The 23075-nt window shown below is 44.2% G+C and overlaps 1 protein-coding gene and 1 long non-coding RNA gene across 11 annotated transcripts in view; both read right to left on the bottom strand.

The window, feature by feature from the left end:
* The window catches only part of LOC309538954, a 67855-nt gene that overhangs the window by 5473 nt on the left and 39307 nt on the right, over positions 1 to 23075 (bottom strand). The window lies entirely within an intron of this gene.
* The window catches only part of PACS2 (phosphofurin acidic cluster sorting protein 2), a 52626-nt gene that overhangs the window by 5473 nt on the left and 24078 nt on the right, over positions 1 to 23075 (bottom strand). For 3 of the 10 annotated variants that reach the window (XM_082234281.1, XM_082234279.1, XM_082234282.1), the window contains exons 16-24: positions 18839 to 18993; positions 17713 to 17823; positions 16529 to 16637; positions 14906 to 14938; positions 10800 to 10842; positions 9355 to 9397; positions 5776 to 5914; positions 3161 to 3387; positions 594 to 707 (exon numbers count right to left, since the gene is read on the bottom strand). In XM_082234281.1, the coding sequence (XP_082090407.1) occupies positions 594 to 707; positions 3161 to 3387; positions 5776 to 5914; positions 9355 to 9397; positions 10800 to 10842; positions 14906 to 14938; positions 16529 to 16637; positions 17713 to 17823; positions 18839 to 18993 (974 nt within the window). Of the gene's footprint in view, positions 1 to 593; positions 708 to 3160; positions 3388 to 5775; positions 5915 to 9354; positions 9398 to 10799; positions 10843 to 14905; positions 14939 to 16528; positions 16638 to 17712; positions 17824 to 18838; positions 18994 to 23075 lie in introns of those variants that run through there. The other 7 variants (XM_082234283.1, XM_082234280.1, XM_082234284.1 and 4 more) reach the window with 5 other exon arrangements.

The following is a 23075-nucleotide window of genomic DNA, read 5'->3' as shown; positions in this document are numbered from 1 at the left end:
AAAGGACCTCTGACAGTTAAGTTCAGTTGAGAACGACTCTGCAGTTGGGGAGCTCATCTCGTTTTCTGGCTGAGGGAGCCGGCGTTTGTCCGCAAATAGTTTTTCCGGGTCATGTGGCCAGCATGACTAAGCTGCTTCTGGCGAACCAGAGCAGTGCACAGAAACGCTGTTTACCTTCCCGCCGGAGCTGTACCTATTTATCTACTTGCACTTTTTTGGCGTGCTTTCGAACTGCTAGGTTGGCAGGAGCAGGGACCGAACAGCGGGAGCTCACCCCGTCGCGGGGTTTCGAACCACCAACCTTCTGATCAACAAGCCCAAGAGGCTCAGTGGTTTAGACCACAGCACCACCCGGGGCCACAGTCGTAAAAAGGTTGGGCGACACTAATATAGGCTGTGTGAAAACAATCACAGGCACAAGGAGGAAAGAGGCAAGTGATGACCTCTTCTCTTCAAATGGGGGTGTTCTGGATTGGTCAGAGAATCTGGGCCTAAAGCTGAACTAAACCCATAAACACAAGAGATAAAGAATGAACTAAGGAGGATGTCCAAAAGCTGACTGGCAGTCGTAGCACTGGATAAGGAGCACTTACCCTGCAACATAGTCTGCTGATGCTTCGCTGTGCAAATCAGCCGGCTGATCCCCTCTATGCACTGACTCTTAGAATCAAAGTCTTTGTCTTTCACTTTCTTAGGCAGAAACATCACTAGAGGAAATGAAGCAGATATGTAAACACAGCAGCACCAGCTTTCGATGTACTCTCTCCTGAGTGAACATCTTAAGATCCAGAAGGCTGGGAATTTTACAGTACAAAGGAATGTCCGCTTATACAGGGACTCCATTCCTGGCCGCCGCGTGCACCAGCAGGACACGCCCAAGTCCAGTCCACCCTGCCCCCTTTTGGCATAAAAAATGACACACGCATCAGCAGTCATGTGCATGCTCATTGCACGCCAAGTGGAGAGGTGCCTGTACATATCTGTTTTCTGCTAGGGGATCTCAAATGTTAGAATCATAGAAGCATAGAGTTGGAAGAGACCACAAGGGCCATCGAGTCCAATCCCCTGCCAAGCAGGAAACACCATCAGAGCACTCCTGACATATGGTTGTCAAGCCTCTGCTTATAGACCTCCAAAGAAGGAGACTCCACCACACTCCTTGGCAGCAAATGCCACTGTCGAACAGCTCTTACTGTCAGGAAGTTCTTCCTAATGTTTAGGTGGAATCTTCTTTCTTGTAGTTTGGAGCCATTACTCCGTGTCCGCTTCTCTGGAGCAGCAGAAAACAACCTTTCTCCCTCCTCTATGTGACATCCTTTTATATATTTGAACATGGCTATCATATCACCCCTTAACCTCCTCTTCTCCAGGCTAAACATGCCCAGCTCCCTTAGCCGTTCCTCATAAGGCATCGTTCCCAGGCCTTTGACCATTTTGGTTGCCCTCCTCTGGACACGTTCCAGTTTGTCAGTGTCCTTCTTGAACTGTGGTGCCCAGTTCTTGAACTGTGGTGTTCTACCTGCACAGCTCACTTAATTAAGATGGCTGGAAATTGCTGAAGTCCACCAGTCACATAACGGTGCTACAGGGGCAAAGCCAGTCACAAAATAGTGGCAGAGTTTGGCATAATTATTGACAATTTCTATTGATATCTACTCTGGCTCTGGATATATTGTGACCTCCCCAGCCCACATTTGAGACAAAATCCACTGATCCAGAAGCTCTAAGCCAGGCATAGGCAAACTCGGCCCTCCAGATATATTTTTGGGACTACAACTCCCATGATTCCTAGCTAACAGGACCAGTGGTCAGGGATGATGGGAATTGTAGTCCCAAAACATTTGGAGGGCCAAGTTTGCCTATGCCTGCTCTAAGCAGAGGATTTTTCTTTTATATTTTTCCTTCCCACCTACCCCTGTGCCTCTCCAAGTATGTTTACCCATCTCCTATATCTTCTCCTGTTCTCCTTTCACATTCAACTTGTACTTCCCCCTCTCACCCACCTGTCAAATTTGGCCCACAGGGTGTGGCCAGAAAAAAAGATTTGGTCCCTGGATTTGAAAGGGTTTTCCACTCCCGTCCTAAAGGATCAAGCTCTTAAAGCATGATGTCTACAGCACTGAAGTGTGGCACAAAGCTTCTTCCTCCAGGTAAGGCTGTTTTGCCAGTTGGCCACAATTACCGTATTTTTCACTCTATAGGACGCACCCGACCATAGGACGCACCTCGTTTTTAGAGGGGGAGAACAAGGGAAAAAATTCTCCCCCTCTCTGCTCAGCGCCCCTTCAGCGAAGCGGCAGGAGAAACGGAGCCCCTTCCATTTCTGCTCCCGCTTCGCTGACGGGGCACTGTGCAGCTCTCCCTCTCTGCTGAAGCCAGGAAAGTCTTGCTCTCCTGGGTTCAGCGAAAGGAACCTGAAGCCTTTGGAGCGCAGCGCAAGTTCCCGCTGCGCTCCGAAGCCGCCTGAAGCCTTCAGAGCGCAGCAGGAACTTGCGCTGCGCTCCGAAGGCTTCGGGTTCCTTTCGCTGAAGCCAGGAGAGTCTGCCTCCCTTTCGCTCTCCAAGCTTCAGCGAAAGCAATGCGAAGCCTCCGGAGTGCGGAGGGAGCGCTCCCTCTGCCCTTCGGAGGCTTCGCGTTGCTATTGCTGAAGCCAAGGAGCCTGTATTCGCTCCATAGGATGAACACACATTTCCCCTTAATTTTTGGAAGGGAAAAAGTGCATCCTATAGAGCGAAAAATACGGTGCCCAAGCACCTGTAATGTCCTGTTTATACTATTTTTAAAGGAGGGAATGACAGTACAAATTCAATGTAGTTCTATTTCCACTCTAACCACAGGGGGAAAGCTCGAGGTGAATTCCTATGCTCATTGGACAGTAGACACAAATGCTAACATGCGACTGCAACATGAGAAAATAAAGTTTACACTATGATCAGTTTCCACATGTGAAGTAACTGGTCCTAGCTTGAGCTAGATTTAGAGCAGCCAGCAAGACAGAAAGGTATGCTAAAATTAATTGGAAACTAGTGGAATTAAATGCATCTCACACACTAACAAAGTCAGTGATTTCAACCTCCAGGAATATTTTACTACTGAAAAATGCTAGTGTTAAGCAATAGAACATATGTTACAATAGATAAGAAGCGTCCCTTTTCTGCACCTTTTTTGTTCTTTTCCTTTGTGACAACCGTCATTGACATCGTTGGAGTGGAAATGGCATCCCCACTCGTAGGCAGCCGGCTGACCTGGAGAGACCGAAAAGTGCATTTCAGAGTGTTTTTGGCAGCAGAGAGGTCCTTTTTTTCTGAGTCTCTCTTCTTCTCCGTAGGATGAGTTGCAATCCAGTAATCCACCTGAAGGCCCATCAGTTCCATACCAAGGCCACAGCTGAAATACGTTAGGAAAATACTATCATTTGTAAGCTGTGACAGTCCCAGAGAGCCCAGGTGAGAAACACGGATGATACCAAATTGAAAAAGCATTATTGGAACGGTGCTTAGTATTTGACACTATGTTCTACCTTTCAAGTGTCTTGGCTGCACGGCTGCAGTCAAAAGACTTCTCACGTAACTATAAAGAACTCTGGCACATATATTTGAAAATAGATAATGTAACGAGACCCAAATGACAACTCAATACTAGACCCTCCTCAAGAATCTTGTGCCAGGTATGTCTTTGCACTGAGGCACCTAGGAACTAGAGTTTGAGGCCTCTTCAGAACTGAGTGTGACTTGCAGGTACACATCTGTCTTCAAAAACAGTAAGAAGCAACATATAGCAGTTGAACCACTTCCTATCTAATATGTAGATCATCTTAATTAGAACTTAACAGGACAGATCTATTTATGTAATTTCAACTTTGTTTAAAAACAGATGACAACTAAATGCTATATAACATTGCTGACTTAAGAGCAAAATTAGATGTGGTCACGTTCTGCTTAATTCTTCATAAAGCCCAGAAATGGGGATATTAAAAGTGCTGCATAGGCAAAGGAAGAGAGAAGCTCTGAACCCTTTTCTTTGTAGAGTATTACACAGCGTAGTGGAAAATTTTGTAGTGCAGGAGATCATCGCAGCAGCCCCAATGAACCACATCCCTAAGGAAAGTCCTGGATTTGACCTGCATGTGGGATGTGATATGTAAGTAGCAGTAAAGTACAGCATTCCTTGTTTTCCTAGAGTGGACATGCAGGGGAGTGTTTGGTCCAGCCAGTCAAAACTTCCTGTTTCCTCCTGGCTGGGACATACTTCCTTTGCATGTGACTACAGGTGGGCATGACCTTACCTGTCCAGGCAACAAAAGGGACAAGGCATGCAGCACTCTCTCTCTTTATGACTTCCTCCATCGTTGGAGCAGTTTTTCACTTCCAGCCAACACACAGGGATTATCCCCATATGGGATAGATCCACATGTATATACTTCGTAACTAAGTCTGCCTTCAGGGATCACACTGTGCTCTGCCTGATGTAAGTAAACTTCTTTTATTCACTTAGAATAAGATTGTGGTGTCTTTTTTCTTTTAAGATGGATTTAAGGGAACTGCTGCGCTGGCTCGCCAGATGCAGCTTTGTCACGCTGGCCACGTGACCCGGAAGTGTCTCCGGACAGCGCTGGCCCCCGGCCTATAGATGTGAGATGGGCGCACAAACCCCAGAGTCTGTCAAGACTGGCCCGTTCGGGCAGGGGTACCTTTACCTTTACCTTTACCACGAATGTACAATTCAGTCTAAGACAGACTGAATTGTATAAAAGTGAGAGGCTTACACAAGCCTGCAACTAGCTACCCACTGTGTGTTTAAAGGGGGAATGTGAAACTCTGCTAAGTGAAGGAACTTGCTAGCGCAAGTTAGGGGGGATATTAATAAACAATATATCCTCTCCTGCCTCCCTGAACATTCCTATACTGCAAAGCCTTAAAAGGCTCAGGACTGAAATTCCTCAAGGACTGCCTCTCTCCATATGAACCAACCTGCACCCTGCAATCATCATCTAAGGCCTTTTTCGTGTGTCCTCAACAAAAGCAGGCCTTTTCTGCAGTGGCTGTGTTTGTGGAATGCTCTCAAAATTATCCAAGGGATGGAGCAACTCCTTTATGAAGAAAAGTTGCCACATTTGGGACTTTTTAGTTTAGAGAAAAGGTGAGTAAGAGTCAGCATTCCAACACTGAGATTCCTGCATTGCAGGGTGTGGACGCCAAGATTCCTTCCAACTCTACAATTCTATGATTTTATGACATGGTAGAAATTTATAAAATTATCCACTTTCATTATGCCACGCACAGAGAAAAGTTTTTCTCCCAATCTCATAAAACTAGAACTTTTTCTGATATTTCGAATTACTATTTGAAATTACTATTTCGAAATATTCCAATTACTATTTTGAATTAGTAACTTGATATTGAATTGTATTAACCATTTTGATGAATTTTTTGTCGTTTGCTTTATTTATGTTATTGTGTTTCATAGTAAAGTGATTATATTGTTTTTCACCTCAGGAAAAACTTGAGTTAATGTCTGAAGGTTGCTAGCGTAACCTGGTGTCAAAAACAGGTGCAAGGGAGACTCTATCAGGAAGACCTGCTGAAGTAAACAACTAAATATTGCTTTGGGGTGGAGATTTGATTTTCAGAAAGGTGTTGAATCGGCTGAGATGAAAGAGAATATGAGCAAATCACGAGGATAAACTGGCAATTCAAGGTCCTCCTATAAAGGGGTGTTACTTCTTCTTCTGTATTTCATAATAGAAGTGAGAGAAAAAGGGAGAAGGTGCTTTACCTGGAGGAAGCAAAGGTGCCTGTGACCGATGGGGAGGAGGGTGGGGTGGGAGAAGATTCCTTCAGAGCAGGAGACACAGAAGGTGGGGTTGAGGAAAGGACACTTGAAGTGCAGGGAGCAGCAGCATCATCCGAGTCACCTTTAAAAACAGGATTCAAATGGTTGGTCTGCAGACAACAAAGACCACTTTAAGCATCATATGGCAAACAATGACCTTTACAGGATAGATAGAAAGAAGGCAGGCGAGGTGCGACAGACATGTCAGCAGAACAAGAAATGCAGAGAAAGCAAAGCCCCTCCAAAGACAAAAGTTAAAATAAAAGTAGCATGGAAAACCTCTGTGCCTGGCAAACCGAAGGGAAGGATCCGGCCGTGGTAAGTAGGTGTAATTAGTAGCCTGGGCTTACTTTCCTAGAAGCAAAACTGAGGACTGCATCAGTTATGGTTACAGTCATTGCAGATCAATCACAAGGAGGAACGTGAGTTTAATTTTTTGAAATGGTAAATAAAATACAAGTGGAATAAAAATGAGGAAAGTTCTAAAGCAAAATGGAGGAAAAAATATATGTAAAAGTTATTGAGATACTAATTTCCTTTGTCTTCACAGAGGAACGGAATTGTAATATCGGAAGGATAATTTAGTCCCTGCAAAAGAGGAATCTTTTTGCCCAACATGAGGCTTGGACCCACAACCCTGAGATTAAGGCTAAAAATGCCAATGCAATTCTGGGCTGCATCAATAGGAGTATAGCATCTAGATCAAGGGAAGTAATAGTGCCACTGTATTCTGCTCTGGCCAGACCTCACCTGGAGTACTGTGTCTAGTTCTGGGCACCACAGTTCAAGAAGGACACTGACAAACTGGAACGTGTCCAGAGGAGGGCAACCAAAATGGTCAAAGGCCTGGAAACGATGCCTTATGAGGAACGGCTAAGGGAGCTGGGCATGTTTAGCCTGGAGAAGAGGAGGTTAAGGGGTGATATATAAAAGGATGTCACATAGAGGAGGGAGAAAGGTTGTTTTCTGCTGCTCCAGAGAAGCGGACACGGAGCAATGGATCCAAACTACAAGAAAGAAGATTCCACCTAAACATTAGGAAGAACTTCCTGACAGTAAGAGCTGTTTGACAGTGGAATTTGCTGCCAAGGAGTGTGGTGGAGTCTCCTACTTTGGAGGTCTTTAAGCAGAGGCTTGACAACCATATGTCAGGAGTGCTCTGATGGTGTTTCCTGCTTGGCAGGGGGTTGGACTCGATGGCCCTGGTGGTCTCTTCCAACTCTATGATTCTATGATTCTATGAAGATTCTGAGGTGCTACCAGCTGAGTAACAGATATTGCTATCATGCCTATTATAAAATAAGCCTGTGAGAATGAGCTATCTTAATATTAGCTAAGCACTGAGAAAATGTTAGGCACTTATTAAGTAATTAACATATAATATTATGCTTTATTATTATCAGTGATGATAGTCGTAGTAGTAATACTGTAATATTGACAATGGCAGAAGAATTCAGAGGATCTAGATCAGGCTGGGGGAAGTAGAAAAGTGGAGTAGCAATTTGTTTTAAAGTGTAAATTTTGTAATTTTCCACAATCCTTTTATGAATATCTTTTCAATATTCGATTGAAGTTGAAGTACACATATTACGACACACAGAGAGAGGGGGAAAGAAAACTAATGTGAATAAGAAATCAGAAATAGACTGGAAAGAGAAGCTGCTGAATTGCAACTCATTACCAAACTTAAAACCATGGAGAGACCTGGTCTGAACAAAGACATTGGATTCTTATCTCATTATACATGACTAAGCCATTTTTCACCTTCTCGCCCCTTGCCTTTTCCTGTAAGACCTATTGCAGTCGTTAAGAGTCGTCAACAGGCTCATCTCAGCTATCTGCCAATCTCCCATTCCCACCACCCTTCTGAGTAATACCCCTCCCCACCTTCTCACTATATAGAAGGATCTGGCAACTTCTGTTTCAGTGTATCTGAAGAAGTGTGCATGCACACGAAAGCTCATACCAAGAACTAACTTAGTTGGTCTTTAAGGTGCTACTGGAAGGAATTTTTTTATTGTGAATAAGAAAGAGTATAATGAAAATGAAGTTATACCTTCCCAAATTACTCACAAGTCAGGTTAGTGTATTTTTCCAAAGAAATGAGATAAATGATAACAAATCGCTGATTCAGCTTTGCTGTAGGGGCTCCTCCAGAGCTTTGATCCCAATTTGCTCACACAAAGCTGACAGGGAGGTTAAATTATATTCTCTTTACTGAGCATTCATTCTTATTGGTTTTCAGGGTGGGTCTATGGCAGTGAGCATCCAGCCTGCTTTCCTTCTGATTTCCTTGAGGGTGTTTGTGAGGGATCAGTGGAAGAGACAGAACAAAGTGAGCTTGTGTCTTTTGGAAAAGAGCTGCTCGCTTGCCTGAGCTGTTTGGAGGCTTCGCTTTTGTGTGTGTTTTGCTGTGTGCTCTGCTTCAGAACACGGTCTGAAGGGGACGGCTACTGCTGAGAGGAAGTTAGTCAGGGGTCTACGGAGAGCCATGTGGATAAAAAATGATACTGACAGACACAGCATTCAACCTATAGCAAAGGACTACCCCAGAATCGGTCACGACTGGACCTAATGGTCACGACTGGACCTTTAACCTTTATGAGGCTCTGGGTAGGAATTAATAATAATAATAATAATAATAATAATAATAATAATAATAATAATAATAATAATAATATATTATTTATACCCCACTCATCTGGCTGGGCTTCCCCAGCCACTCTGGGCGGCTTCCAACAAAATATGAAAACACCGTAATACATCAAACATTAAAAGCTTCCCTAAACAGGGCTGCCTTCAGATGTCTTCTAAAAGTCTGGTAGTAGTTGTTCTCTTTGACATCTGGTGGGAGGGCGTTCCACAGGGAGGGCGCCACCACCGAGAAGGCCCTCTGCCTGGCTCCCTGTAACCTCACTTCTCGCAATAAGGGAACCGCCAGAAGGCCCTCGGTGCTGGACCTCAGTGTCCGGGCTAAACAATGGGTGTGGAGGCGTTCCTTCAGATATACTGGACCGAGGCCATTTAGGGCTTTAAAGGTCAACACCAACACTTTGAATTGTGCTCGGAAGCTGAAAGACCTTGTGAGCATGAAATGGAGGGAGGTCAGTGGACTAGGGAGACTACACTAGTCCCCTAAATGTTCAAGGTAAATTATTAAAGCATTAAAGCCTGGTGCATCCCTCCCAAAGCCCGGGAAGCTTTTGCCCGGCTTAGGGAGAGAGATGTGATGCTCTGATGGGGACCAAGGGTCCTCTTGCCAAGGCAGTAGGGCTCCAGCATCTGAAAACCTTCCAGCTTTTCAAGATCCTTCTTCAACTGTGGTGCTCAGAACTGGTCGCAGAACAGAGCCGAGACTATTGCTTCCCTTGATCTGGACAATATACTTCTGTTGGGGCACTATTATAAAATACAATTAAAAACAGACAACTGGGATGCCTGGACTATAGTCAGACTACCGGCCTCCAACGTCCATGCCATGCTTTAGTGAGAAATTACAACATCGTTGAAAGTTTTTATTACCTGAAGTTGCAGAGGACTGTTCAACTATTCCAACTTTTACCACCTGGAGGAAGAAAAACATTTTACATAGAATTATTAGCTCTGCAATGACAGTTTAATCAGTTTCCTGTCCCCATTGAAAAGCAGCTGACTTTGTTGTTGAGGGGAGCTCAAAAGAGAAGTGCTTTGGGGGTGGGAAATGTGTCCCCACTGACTTGCTAATCAGGCTAACGTTAACCGTTTTGTGGGAGGTGGGGTATTACCGGTTTGTTTTTGTTTTATTCTATATTTTGTGTTTTCATTTTGAATTCCAATGCTGCAAACTACACAGCGATCTTCAGGTGAAGGACAGTATATGAATTCAATAAATAAAAAAGTAAAATAAATAAATTTGGTTACCTGCGCTGAGGCCAAAGCGCAGTTCAGTAAATGGGAAGCATCAGTCATGAAGTATCCAAGGAAATACAGTGGTGCCTCGCAAGACGAATGCCTCGCAAGACGAATCTCCTATGGGCTTGCTTCGCAAGACGAAAATGTCTTGCGAGTTCCTGCGGGGTTTTTTTCCTCCCCCCCTTTTTCTAAGCCGCTTATCAGCTGATCCGATAAGCTGATAAGCCGCTAATAGCGCTAATCCTCTAATCCTTCAATGGGCTTGCTTCGCAAGACAAAAAAACCGCTAGACGAAGAGAATCACAGAACGGATTCTTTTCGTCTTGCGAGGCACCACTGTATTGCAATTGCTCTTAATGGGATGCAAGATTCAATGTGTGCATGTGCATGTAGAACTGGGTCAGAGTTTCAGAGTGAGGGCAATACAGCTTTGGTTGCATAACATAGCCAAATATGACTGACTATGTAGCTCCACAACATCAGGATATCAACTAACATGATCTATGATTGAGAAGGAAAAGGTCATCTTCAGATTTGTTAAAAATTGTGCTGCTGCCACAGATTGTGGACGTAACAGCTGTAAAAGGTAAAGGGTCCCCTGACCATTAGGTCCAGTCGTGGCCGACTCTGGGGTTGCGGCGCTCATCTCGCTTTATTGGCCGAGGGAGCCAGCGTACAGCTTCCGGGTCATGTGGCCAGCATGACTAAGCCACTTCTGGTGAACCAGAGCAGCGCACGGAAACGCCGTTTACCTTCCCGCCAGAGCTGTACCTATTTATCTACTTGCACTTTGACGTGCTTTCGAACTGCTAGGTTGGCAGGAGCAGGGACCGAGCAACGGGAGCTCACCCCGTCGCAGGGATTCGAACCACCGACCTTCTGATCGGCAAGTCCTATGCTCTGTGGTTTAACCCACAGCGCCACCCGCGCCACCAGCTGTAAACAGGCATAAAAAAATGTGGAAAAATGAAAGACGGGGATTTGGGGGTGTTTGTTGTAATCTCTGAAAGCACACTTTCCACCATGAAAATATTTGGGGATGAAAATTTGTCTTAATGGAAAAAAATGCTACTCACTCCAACAAAAGGGATGAACTTCTGAGCAGATTCTTCATCTGGGCTAAAAAGATCAGAGAATCATGATCATTTCAAAAGCCAGAAGCTGGAATTTTTCTTATTGTTACTATCAAGCATGCAGTGGTTGCAAAAAACATGCAAGCATAGACTTCTCTATATGCCCAGAATAATTCTTCTGCTGCAAACCCATGCAGAATGAAATTTAGCCGGCACACGGACATGTGCACACAAGCATGCGCAGACACACCCTACACTCATAAAAGCAGCACACTTGTCCTTACTTTGACACTTGCGTAGTTAGAGCAACATGATTTAACATAAAGAGAAAATTTATTCAAATAATATATAAAAGAGGTGACTAACAGTATATGTATATTATGTTGAATTGCCCATTACAAGCAAATATTATGCATTTCGCAATGTAAAACTAGGTACCATTTACTTATTTTAGTGTATTCTATTTATTATATTCATATACTGCCCTTCATCACAAGATTTCAGGGCAGTTTAATGAGTAAAATACAATATAAAAACACATGTTTTGAAAGAAAAACAACAGAAGAAAGAACCCCACCCCACACCTTCCCACAGACACATTTTAAAGGCTGTAGAATATTAATCAGCCCAAGGCCTGGTTGAAGAGGAACCTTTTCCCCAGGCACCTAAAATATAAATAATGAAGGCGCCCAGCGAGCCTTCCTGGGGAAAGCATTCATTCCACAAGCGGGGAGCCACTGCAGAAAAGGCCCGTTCTGGTGTTGCCACCTTCCAGACACAAAGAATGGCCTCGGAGAATGAACATAAGAGTCTGGGAAGGTTTATATGAGGAGAGGCAATCCTTCAGGTAACCTAATAACACAAAATTCCCATCCAGTCCATGTGTCCAGATCATGTATCTCCACTTAAGACAACTTTTAAAAATCGCAGCAAGCGCACAGCATATTTATCTAAAGCTTCTACTCCCATTCATCACTTTTTTATATAATGGATAGCTTTTACTGCCAGGTTGTGAAAGAACTGCCAGAGTTGGCTCTAGTCAGGGGCAAACCAACACATGCTCAAAATGGCTTCTTTCACTGCAACCAAAGGTGGTTCGTTTGCTCCAAATGAATTGTTTTTGAGAAGCGGGGGGTATATTGTCAAACCAAGCCAGTGAGAAAGCCTTGGGATTAACTACATACTATGACAGAAAGGAAGGGAGTGAAGTGTGAAATGTAAGTTTTGAACATTTGGAGACAGTGTGCTTTTGAACGCCAGTTGCTGGACGCTTGTACTCAAATCCTGCTCAAATGGTTGAATTGCACTCTTTCTTCATTTTTACTTAGAGTCTCCTATACCCCCACTAGTGCCTTTGCTTTCAAACCCAAGCATAGTTCAGAGAATGTAAGTCCCTACATAGGGATGACAGTCTGGAAAACTAAAAAATTCATCTTAGGGCCTTAAGAGTCCAATTTATCAGGTGCTGAAATGGACCGAACCCAAGGAAGTAGGTTGGTTGGATTTCAAGCGGAATTACCTCAAAAGGATTAAAATGCCACATTAGATTTTCCAGGGACTCTTCCTCTTCCAAGCACCTGAACTCATCACCATATACAGTACTCCCAAGCAGACAGAAGGAAGCTTCTGCACAACACATGTGCATTCATGCAACAGTGTTTTGGTTCGTTTTTGCCCTGACCAAGAATGGAGAAGGAAGGAAAGGAGGCAGGGACTTGAGTCAGTCACATAGCTGTCAACATTTCCCTTTTCTTGCGAGGAATCCTATTTGGAATAAGGGAATTTCCCTTTAAAACAAGGAAAAGTTGACAGCCAGGGTCAGTCAGCATGACAGAGATTGTTGGGAAAGTGCTTGGGAAAGAGTTCACATATACTGATGTACTAAAGAACTCTAAAATGTTTCTCTTTTTCAATTCCTCAGGTCATTAGGGCTGACTGAAAGAATGCAATAAAAGAAACTGAAAATCCCAAATACACTGGCAGAGTAATCCTATGCAGAATTACTCAGAAGGAAGTTCTGGAAGGAAGTTCTACTGAGTCTCACTGGCCTACTCCCAGCTAATTGCTGTCTTGTAGAATTTTCTGCCCTTGCACTAGATCTGTTCAAGGCCCATATAGATTTGAAGTTGCTTGCCTTTGGCCACATAAGAAATTGGGAAAGCCCCAAAGGAAAAGGGAAGGTCTAAAGAGAAATTAAAGTGCTCATTTGAGAGCTCAGCTCAGATACAGCAGTTGTTTGGGGCAGAAAGCAAGGCCCTGTGAAATCATTCCTAATACACCCCAACATTCTTTGAAATGGCTATCATTTTTGTACCAAGTACTTACATAATCCTGAACTAGTAAAATTGCACCAACTTTGCTTCACATACTATTATTAACAGAGTGGCTTATTTGGGACTGTTACGCTCTGAGTGTGACACACAAACACAGTCGTATCCACACTCGTTGAAGTTACGTTTCTATGGAAAGCATGGATGGGAAAGACGGCAACAGATACAATCATGACACTTCCAAAAATATTATTCCTTTTAAAAAAATATTCTACTCAAAATGGACCTAAGTAATTATAGCATGTCCAAATGTTGGTCATTGACCGTATTAAAGATATTTGAAATTTAGCATGTCCAAAACCACTGATAGACTTTACTTGGGGCAAGAAAAAACCTAGCGTATTAGCTAGGACATTAATACAGTGGTGCCTCGCAAGACGAAACGAATCCGTTCTGTGATTCTCTTCGTCTAGCGGTTTTTTCGTCTTGCAAAGCAAGCCCATTGACAGATTAGCGGATTAGCGCTATTAGCGGCTTATTGGATCAGCTGATAAGCGACTTAGGGGCTTAGAAAAAGGGGGGAAGGGGGGAAAAACCGCAGGAACTCGCAAGACATTTTCGTCTTGCAAAGCAAGCCCATAGAAGATTTGTTTTGCGAAGCACCTCCAAAATGGAAAACTCTTTCGTCTAGCGGGTTTTCCGTCTTGCGAGGCATTCGTCTTGCGGGGCACCACTGTAAATACAATAAAATGGAGGGTGATCTTTTCCCTCTATATGTAAATACTGTGATGCAGCAATGTGAGCACACTTACTATCATGGAGTCACTCGGATCATTTAACTGAACTGGAACAGAATAATGGTCCATTTATGGACCGTTTAATATGAATAAGTGCCCCATGATAGCTCCAGATTTGTCTACAGTGTCTATGTCCCCACCTTTTTCAAGACTTTGCTTTTTTTCATTTCCACATTTGCTTTCGTTGCCTAATAATATGGATTTCCAAAAAAAACCCATTCAAGCCAATACAAGCTGGAATTTTCCAATAGAAAGATTTCCCAGGCTCCATTCTTGTTTCTGGAGTTCTGAATGTATACCAAAAAGGGATGGATAAAGTCCACTGTGAAAGATATTTGGGGAAATTCTATCTCTCTTCCAAATCAATTTAATATTGCTAAAGTGAAGATGAAACAAAACCATTATTACTACAGGATAATAGCATAGCAATTCCTAGAGCAAAAAAATAAGCAGGTGTCAACCTCTTCATCCCTAGCATTTAGGCTAATGTCCACCAATGAGACAAGGGGCTGATGATTTTGGAGTTCCCATGGCCACTGCTTTCCAGAGAAATGCAACTTTAGTGTGTCTTCCAAACACCTTATGTAGAACAAAGAGGGCAAGCTAAGCAGCATGCAGAATGGTCCTAGCCATACCAGCCTCCTTACCACAATTGCTATAGCGTATGCAGAGAGGGAGGGGGTATGTGAATTGGGAAAAAAGTTCTATGGGCTATTTCAGAACTTGCTGAGCTAAATAACCAACCAGCCAGCATTGAAGTGCGTGAGCACTAACTTACGGAATGACCTATACAAACTTTACCCTATCTGTTCTGTATTTGTGGAAGTCATTCTTGAGTAAATGCCTTTTACTCTTGGTTCTTTTGGACAATGTATTCTGCCTCTTCAAATAATGTCAAAAGCAGCAAGTTGCGCATATATATATATATATATTATACAAATTGAACATTCCAGCCTTATAAATACCATGAAGGTGGTGAAAGACCAGGAAAGGAAAAAAATATGTATAGGATAACAAGAGGGTGATCCAGACAGACAAGTACCTTATATTAAATTCAAAATGAAAGTTCTTTTTCCTTTTCAGAAGCAATCAAAAGAAAAATAAATAAATTATTATACTTATGGAGACAAACAAAATGTTAACACTGGATCCCAGAGGGTTGGAAGCCACAACAGAGCCAATCCTCCTTAACTTTCCACTGCTATGGCAACCGCCTTGGGCCATGTTGGAGAAGAAGCTGCCATGCTGTGGGTCCTCCCCATTCTGACATTAACCCAGTTCTTTCGGGGGGGGGCAGTGCGTGGAGAGGAGCTGCAGTGTCGGCTTCTCTCATGTGGTCCCATCTCACGTTATCGTGGTAGTGTGGGAAAACTCAGCACTGCTGCAAGTCCAGTTCTGCTGAGTGACAGGCATCTCCCACCTTAATAAGGACTAGCAGGAATGGCCTGCTTTTGGATAGATGAGAGAGACTGCGGTCAGACCTTTGGTAGGCAAGCACCTTTCCCAACTGCGTTAACTACTAAACTGTTTTTAGATCATAAATAATAATAATAATAATTTATTATTTATACCCCACCCATCTGGCTGAGTTTCCCCAGCCACTCTGCTCCCAATCGAATATTAAAAACACAATACAGCATTAAACATTAAAAACTTCCCTAAACAGGGATGCCTTCAGATGTCTTTTAATAATAGGATAGCTGCTTATTTCCTTGACATCTGATGGGAGGGCATTCCACAGGGCGGGCGCCACTACCGAGAAGGCCCTGTAACCTCACTTCTCGTGAGGGAACCGCCAGAAGTTATAGGTAGCAATGATAATTCACCTTTTCAAACGTTAGACAATCCTGAATGGATTTGCATTGTCTGATGTGCTTATGGAATCGTAGAATTGTGCAGATTTTAAGAGACCCCTAGGGTCATCCAGTCTAACCCCTGTAATGCAATGCTTGTTGCCTTTGATTTTCTACACCAGGCTTTTGGGATTCTTTTTTTCTTCTTCTTATGTTAAGCTTTACTCTTTTTTTTGGGGGGGGGGAGGAGGCATCCTATCAATTTCCAAGAAAGCGAAGCTTCTCTAATTTGTGAGGCTGTGTAATATAGTTGCATCCAGCAGCGCTGCACCTTCCAATGTTGTTAAAGTAACATGAGAAGCCTGAATCACATGTGCTGTGCAGCTGAAAAGCTCTTCATGTTATACAGATGACACAGGACAAAATGGCAATGCTGAGATTCCCACACTACCAAGCCAATACACTGGTACCTCAGGTTAAGAACTTAATTAATTCCGAAGGTCCGTTCTTAACCTGAAACTGTTCTTAACCTGAGGTACCACTTTAGCTAATGGGGCCTCCCACTGCTGCTGAGGGATTTCTGTTCTCTTCCTGAAGCCAAGTTCTTAACCCGAGGTACTATTTCTGGGTTAGTGGAGTCTGTAACCTGAAGCGTATGTAACCCGAGGTTCCACTGTACAAGGACCTAGCTGCCTTTCTGTAACATCACTTGGGCTGCATTCAAAGTACAAATATTTCCGCAAACAGTACTTTGCTTTGAACTGATTAGTATCGAAAGTGCTATTGACTGGCTTATCCAACTTGGAAAATGTCATCCAGGTGCCCGGATTTCCTGGCTAGCAAGGAGAAGTTGCTTTTTCATAAAAATGTACCTTTTCTGCTTGTATGTCAACATGGCTTCTGCAATGGGCAACTGGTGGGCACAGTTTGCTCCCACTAGGTACTGAGTTATTCTGGAGACAATATCAGGTGATTCCTGGACTGAAACAGAGAGAGAGAGAGAAAGAAGCACAACGACCATTGGCCACGCATTTGGAAGGAACTGCAAGTCCATCCATCCATTCATCCCCCCAATTTATACCCCACCCTTCCTCCTGAAGGGGCCCAGAGTAGCAAGAACTGCTTGCTGAATCTACCTACTCCCAACTTTTCTGTTTCCAACAACAACCAGTCAGAGTCATAAGGATGGTGGTGACTGTTCTGATCTTTGTATACAACACATCCATAGAGCATTTTTTCTCAAATAAACCTCTTTTTCACATTTACTTTTAAAAATAATATGGCCACGTCACCTCCAACGGCCTTATTTTCTCTGTAAGAGTGTTGTGACATGGCATCTGTTAACCGAATTCAACAGGGTAGAATGGAAGATACCAACCACGGCTACCTTCTCCCAGCTCCAGGTGGGAGGACTTGAGATACTATTAGACTCTAAAAGGAAAATTCAACAGCTGAATACAATATTCTGCATCTCAAGGAGAATCAAACCGAATTTGTGGAAAGCTGTGGAATTATGGTAAGGAATCAGCATATCTTTGATGCCTCCAGTGCTGTTACGAACGGACATTGGAAACTGGGAAGGCAAAAGATTCAGAAAGCAAAGCACAGATATTGCCTTGCTGTGAAATTCTGTTTTCAGAGGATGCCTTAGGGCATTGCCACTAATGAGATGCTGCCTCCTGGTGAAGCCAGCAGGCTCAGTAGGCAATGCTGCTTCTTCGCTGCCCAGACCCTCTTGGCAGCAGAAGGCAGCTTCCCTCCAAATGCTGCAACTGAAACAAAAAAACTGCAGAACCATGGAGGACCACCCATCATCAACTGGCATAGACAGGAAAGAAGCACCCCCAGAACACGAAGGGAAGAAATGCCCTCTGGCACCCTCTGGAGATAGAAATTTGTGGCAAGGAAATTTCCTCTTTTCCAGAGGCACCGGAGGGCATTTCCACTAATGGGACACAGCAGGTATTAGCGGTAATGCCCTCCAGTAAACAATTATTCTTTTTCAAAGTTATCAATTCAGGCAACCTTATGCAAATAAGTATTAAGACAGCCTTACCAGCATTTTGTGCTTCAAGTCTGTTAAATAAATCTTTCCAGGACAAATCTTGGAAGAAGTAGTTGTACTGACAATCAACGGAACCCAGATACTTTGCCACTGGATGACAACCTGTAAATAACACAAAAAATAAATCCGTTCTGTATGGCAGATGCACATTAGCAGTCCAGAATATATTACGTCTATACCCCTTTAGTGGTCAGAAGAAAGGAAATCCCAACTTATTGCCTTCAGGGTGAAGATGTGCTCAAAATTGTGAAAAGCCGCTGAAATTCAGTTTCTTCTTCCTCTTCTGGGTTGTGAGACGTTTTTAGTGTTTTTAAAATGGAAAGCAAGTGGTCACAAACAAGGCAGTAGAAACAAAGGTAGGAAATAAAGCAGGACGCTCCTTATTATATACAACTTTGTTACATAATAAAAATCTTCCGTGGTGTTGGGAGACGTCAGATTACTACAGCATTATATGCTTGTGGCCTGTTGCCCCTATTGAGATTCCTCCTGTAGCATTCTGCACTAGCTGCAATTTCCAGATGTCTTCAAGGGCAGACCCATGTAAAGTGAATTACAGTAGTCCAGCTTAGATGGTACCACAGCTCAAGTAACCGTGCCCAGGCTATCCCTATGCAGAAATGGCAGTGGTTGGCACATCAGAACAGGCACTCCTAACCTCTGAGGCCAGCTGGCCCTCAAGGAACAACCATGGTTCCAGGAGCATCCCAGACTATGGACCTGCCCCTTCAAGGGGTGTGTGGCCCCATTAAGAACAGGTCATTCTGCCAACTCCTGCACACTGGAACAGTCCACTTATAGCACTTCTGTCTTGGTTAGATTCAGTTCCAATTTGCAATGCACACTGGAAGGAACTATAAATAACCTCCACTCCAGCTGAAGCTCTGACTGCTAGCTATCCTTCTCATTCTGCCACAAAGTTTGGAAAGGGAGTGATAGGAAAGTGCTGGTATTCTAGAGGCTGCCATTGCTATATTTAATATCCAGCAACCCTGTACAAGAGCATTATAACCAGAGCAGACAACACAACTTGAACAGACAAACAGTTCCTGTGTTGTGATGTAGTGAGAAAGAGGTTAATTCAAAGGAAGAAGAAAGGACAGAAAAGCTTGCTTACCTACTGGTATGATAAGAAATCTCATGTAGCTGAGCCAATCTGGAGTTTTGTGAGACAGTTGTTCTACAAAGAGCCTCAGCACAGCACTGAGGTAATTCTGGGCTCCCGCAATTGCAATTTTAATTGGATTGGGAGGCTGAGAATTGCAGTTGCAGCTGAAGAGAAAGGGAACATTACTGCTTTTAAATAAAATCCAGAGATTGATGGGTATTTTCTACCACGTACATTATTAACCTAACTGTAAGTACATACTCATGACAGAAGGTCAAGACTGAAAGCAAGTAGGCACTCGGCGACTTCCTACCAGAGCACAGATTTAAACAAGGGGCTTCCAAATTTCTGCTTTGGTCTCTTAGACAGTGAGTTACATCAGCCTGGGAACGCAGCTTATGAACCAGAAGAGAATCGTTCACGTGACTCCCATTTTCTTTAGTCAAAGGACAGGAGGTTTGTTTAAAAAGATAGGAACAGTGGCATGCGTGCTGTTTCTTTGGTTTGCTTGCTTCTTTTTGCTATGTTTTTGTTCCAACTGTAAGAAAGTTATGATTAATCAGACAAACAGTCCACAACAATCTTAATTTTGTATGCAAGTCACCTTCGGCACCATCAGTACGCTAGCTACAGGGCAGATCATTTGCTTCGCATGCAGAAGGTTCCACATTCTATCCCAGGTAGGGTCGGAAATATCATTGGATTGAAACCCTGGAGAGCCACTGCCGGGATGGACCAATGGGCTGACTTCTCCTAAGGTGGCTTCCTATGTACTTGCCAGTATTAGGAAGCTCCCTTAGACCAGGTTACAAAACCGATCCTTCCAGCTCACCGGTGACTCTCTGGGGTTTCAGATTGAACCGGAGACCTTTTGCATACAGAGCATTGACCGAGTTACAGCCAAGGGTGGCCTAAGCGGTGTCGGAGCTTCCGTTGCAACCGAGCTCAAATGGCTCTCCTCCATGACGTACTTCGGAATCCATCGCTCTTCTCCGACAGTGATTAACGACCTAAGCCTTTAATGAGGCTTCAGGCACGCTTCCCCATTACGCAGAGTATCCAAACAGCAGAAGGGTGAGAAATATATGCTACATCGCTACGTTTATTTCTAACTACGCAGGACAGAAAAGAATGTGCATCTGCTCTCTGTGAGAGTCAGTGAACAACTGGAACAAAGAAACAGGAAACCAGTAACATCAACATCCGTCTCCTGTCTCCTGTGAGACTTCCAACAGTCTGGAATGTAAACAGAGTCTTGTGACTCCAAAAACTGCACAGTGTCATAACAGAAATCTAACAAGCGGTCACACTGCCTGAGTCTCAGGGAATGGACTCAAGAGGGCGAGACGGAGGAGGAATGGGGCACATACAAACACATACATACACACACACACACACACACACACACACACACACCCTCCTTGTCCCGACACTGCAGGAGAAGAGGAATGCAGCTTTGATTTACAGCAGGGGGTTGAGGGGTTGGAGGAAAGTCACAGCTCAGAGACAGATGAACCAAAGAATTGGGAAGTGTTAGAAGAAGGGGACAGGGAGACAGAGGCAGGGCAGGGCAGCCAGCTGACACGTTGTCACTGGAGAGTATTTCTAACCCCCCTTCTCCCAGAACACGGCGTTTGTTAAGAGTTCCGGAAGGAAGAAATCAGAGACATATGGCCACGAACGGCCTCTATAAGGGGAGATGCTGTTGCTAGGAAGGAGGGAGGAGGAGCCCAGTTGGAGCAACGCCACTGTCCAGGCTTACCACGTTCTTTTGTCTCTCACTATTCTGAATGAATAAACTCATTAAAAAGGACTCTACCTTCTTTCCTCTGCTCTTGCTGCAACCGGGGGAGGAACAGCTTTCCTGTGGGGGGTCAGGTGGGATTACTATGAGGAATTATTAAATATGGAGCAAGCCATTATGTCAGCAATGAAAGAATTGCGGTGACTGGGTTTGATTCACTGACAATAATTTCTGGACAAATCCCACAAGCCTCTGCACCTCTGCCATTTGCTTTCTCTACGCCTGACAGGCACGTATAAGCATTCTAAACACAGACCAGTTGCCGGTTGCTTCACCAGCCATCCTGGGCCATAAAGATAGTAGGTAGCTTCTTTGATGTACCTTTCTTTAGTTTGTTAATCTAAGGGCCAGGAAGAGAGTTCACAAGGAGATGGTAAATACTACCTGTCCTTCCTCTCCTGTTTACTGCCGTTTATGACCTCTGGAGTTTGCTAAAAGCATTCCTCCTTCCTCCTTGATTCCTATTTTATTTACTCTGAACTATGTATGCATGTTCAAGTAGGAAATAGTTTCTTTATACAGTGGTGCCCCGCAAGACGAATGCCTCGCAAGACGGAAAACTCGCTAGATGAAAGAGTTTTCTGTTTTGGAGGTGCTTCGCAAAACGAATCTCCTATGGGCTTGCTTCGCAAGACGAAAATGTCTTGCGAGTTCCTGCAGGGTTTTTTCCTCCCCCCCCCTTTTTCTAAGCCGCTAAGCCGCTTATCAGCTGATCCGATAAGCCGCTAAAAGCCGCTAATAGCGCTAATCCGCTAATCCGTCAATGGGCTTGCTTCGCAAGACGAAAAAACCGCTAGACGAAGAGAATCACAGAACGGATTATTTTCGTCTTGCGAGGCACCACTGTAGTTAAGAGGATTTCTTCTGATCTGACTTTGTCCCACGTGGGGTTTTTTTAAATGCTCAGAGGACATCTGATTGGTTCTTATGAACAGTGTGTAAAAAGTTCTTTTGTGAATAAAACAACCTGGGCCAAGGGGTGGACGGAGGATTATTAATCACACTGCCTCCCAGAGTCTTGCTGGCCAAGCCTCGTGTGTATTTTATTAATCAGAGTCCAATCCTTCCTTGCTTTTGGAATGCAACACTTTCCCAAAGCCGTGACACTGAGCCACACTCCCTTCATCTCCTCCTGCCTCTGCCACCTTTCCTCTTCATGGCAGTGGTGGCAGTGTAGAAATGAAAACTTTGTGTTTTCTGCTTCTTTGTTGCTGGAAGGGCAGCAATGCACCCCTGCCAATGAACTCTGTGCCCCCATCTCCTCCCTCCTTTGCTCTAGGTAAAGGTAAAGGGGCCCCTGACCATAAGGTCCAGTCGTGGCCGACTCTGGGGTTGCGGCGCTCATCTCGCGTTACTGGCTGAGGGAGCCGGCGTACAGCTTCCGGGTCATGTAGCCAGCATGACTAAGCCGCTACTGGCAAACCAGAGCAGCGCACGGAAACACCGTTTACTTTCCCGCCGGAGCGATACCTATTTATCTACTTGCACTTGGACATGCTTTCGAACTGCTAGGTTGGCAGGAGCAGGGACCGAGCAACGGGAGCTCACCCCGTTGCGGGGATTCGAACCGCCGACCTTCTGATCGGCAAGTCCTAGGCTCAGTGGTTAGGAGGAAGCAAAAGGGGCCTTCCTCAGAGCAAGTCATTCTGGGTGGGATGGCCACGGAAGTGCCTGTGCCACGGCCAGTTTGCTGTGACAGCAAAGGATGTGTTGGGGCTGTTGGGGGTTATGTGCTGCAGAAGTTCAGCTCGCCACTTACGCTCGTCCCAGAAAACAGCCATCTATCAAGAGTTGTCTTTATACAGATGTTACAAGCAGGCTTCTACTCAATACATAATGGTATCTCACCAGGAGGTTAGGAAGCTACTGGGGAGGACATTAGCTTACAACGGCATGTTTTAAACCAAGTTTCAGGCTCTTTATATGGAAATACAGACAATTAAAAGGGGGTGGATGCATTCCTGCAGAGGGCAACATAGAAAATGGATACTGACTGAAGTAATTTTGGATTCAAGCAGTAAAAGCAGTGGGGTACCACACAGCCTGGTGCTGATAGCTAGCAAATTTATGGGAATGTGTTTCATCTGTCTTTCAGTTTGTAGGGAGGCTGGGTCATTCATTATTTTGAGTGCCTAGCTTCCTCAGTGAGCGTCCCTCTATGACACGGTTATCTACCAGCATCTCCGCTGATAAAACAATGAACAGGGTGGTGATACAATGACGACTGCAATATCACAAGTGGACTCTGTATTACGTTTGCAATTGTTCAAGATAAAATCCATTTTGGAAAGAGAAGAAATGAGCACTGAACCACTGATATATTACAAGTGAGCTCTTTATTTGTTGTGTCTGCAGTTGTTTAAGACGAAACCTATCTGGGAAAGAAACTACTTTTGCCATTTTTATGGACGTTTACAGAGAGCTGCCTTGGTGACAGTGTCA

This window comes from Podarcis vaucheri (genome assembly GCF_965113315.1).
Source record: "Podarcis vaucheri genome assembly, chromosome: 8".
Lineage (NCBI taxonomy): Eukaryota > Metazoa > Chordata > Lepidosauria > Squamata > Lacertidae > Podarcis > Podarcis vaucheri.
The sequence above is the reverse complement of the archived record's forward strand: the minus strand, read 5'-3'. Positions and strand labels throughout refer to the sequence as shown.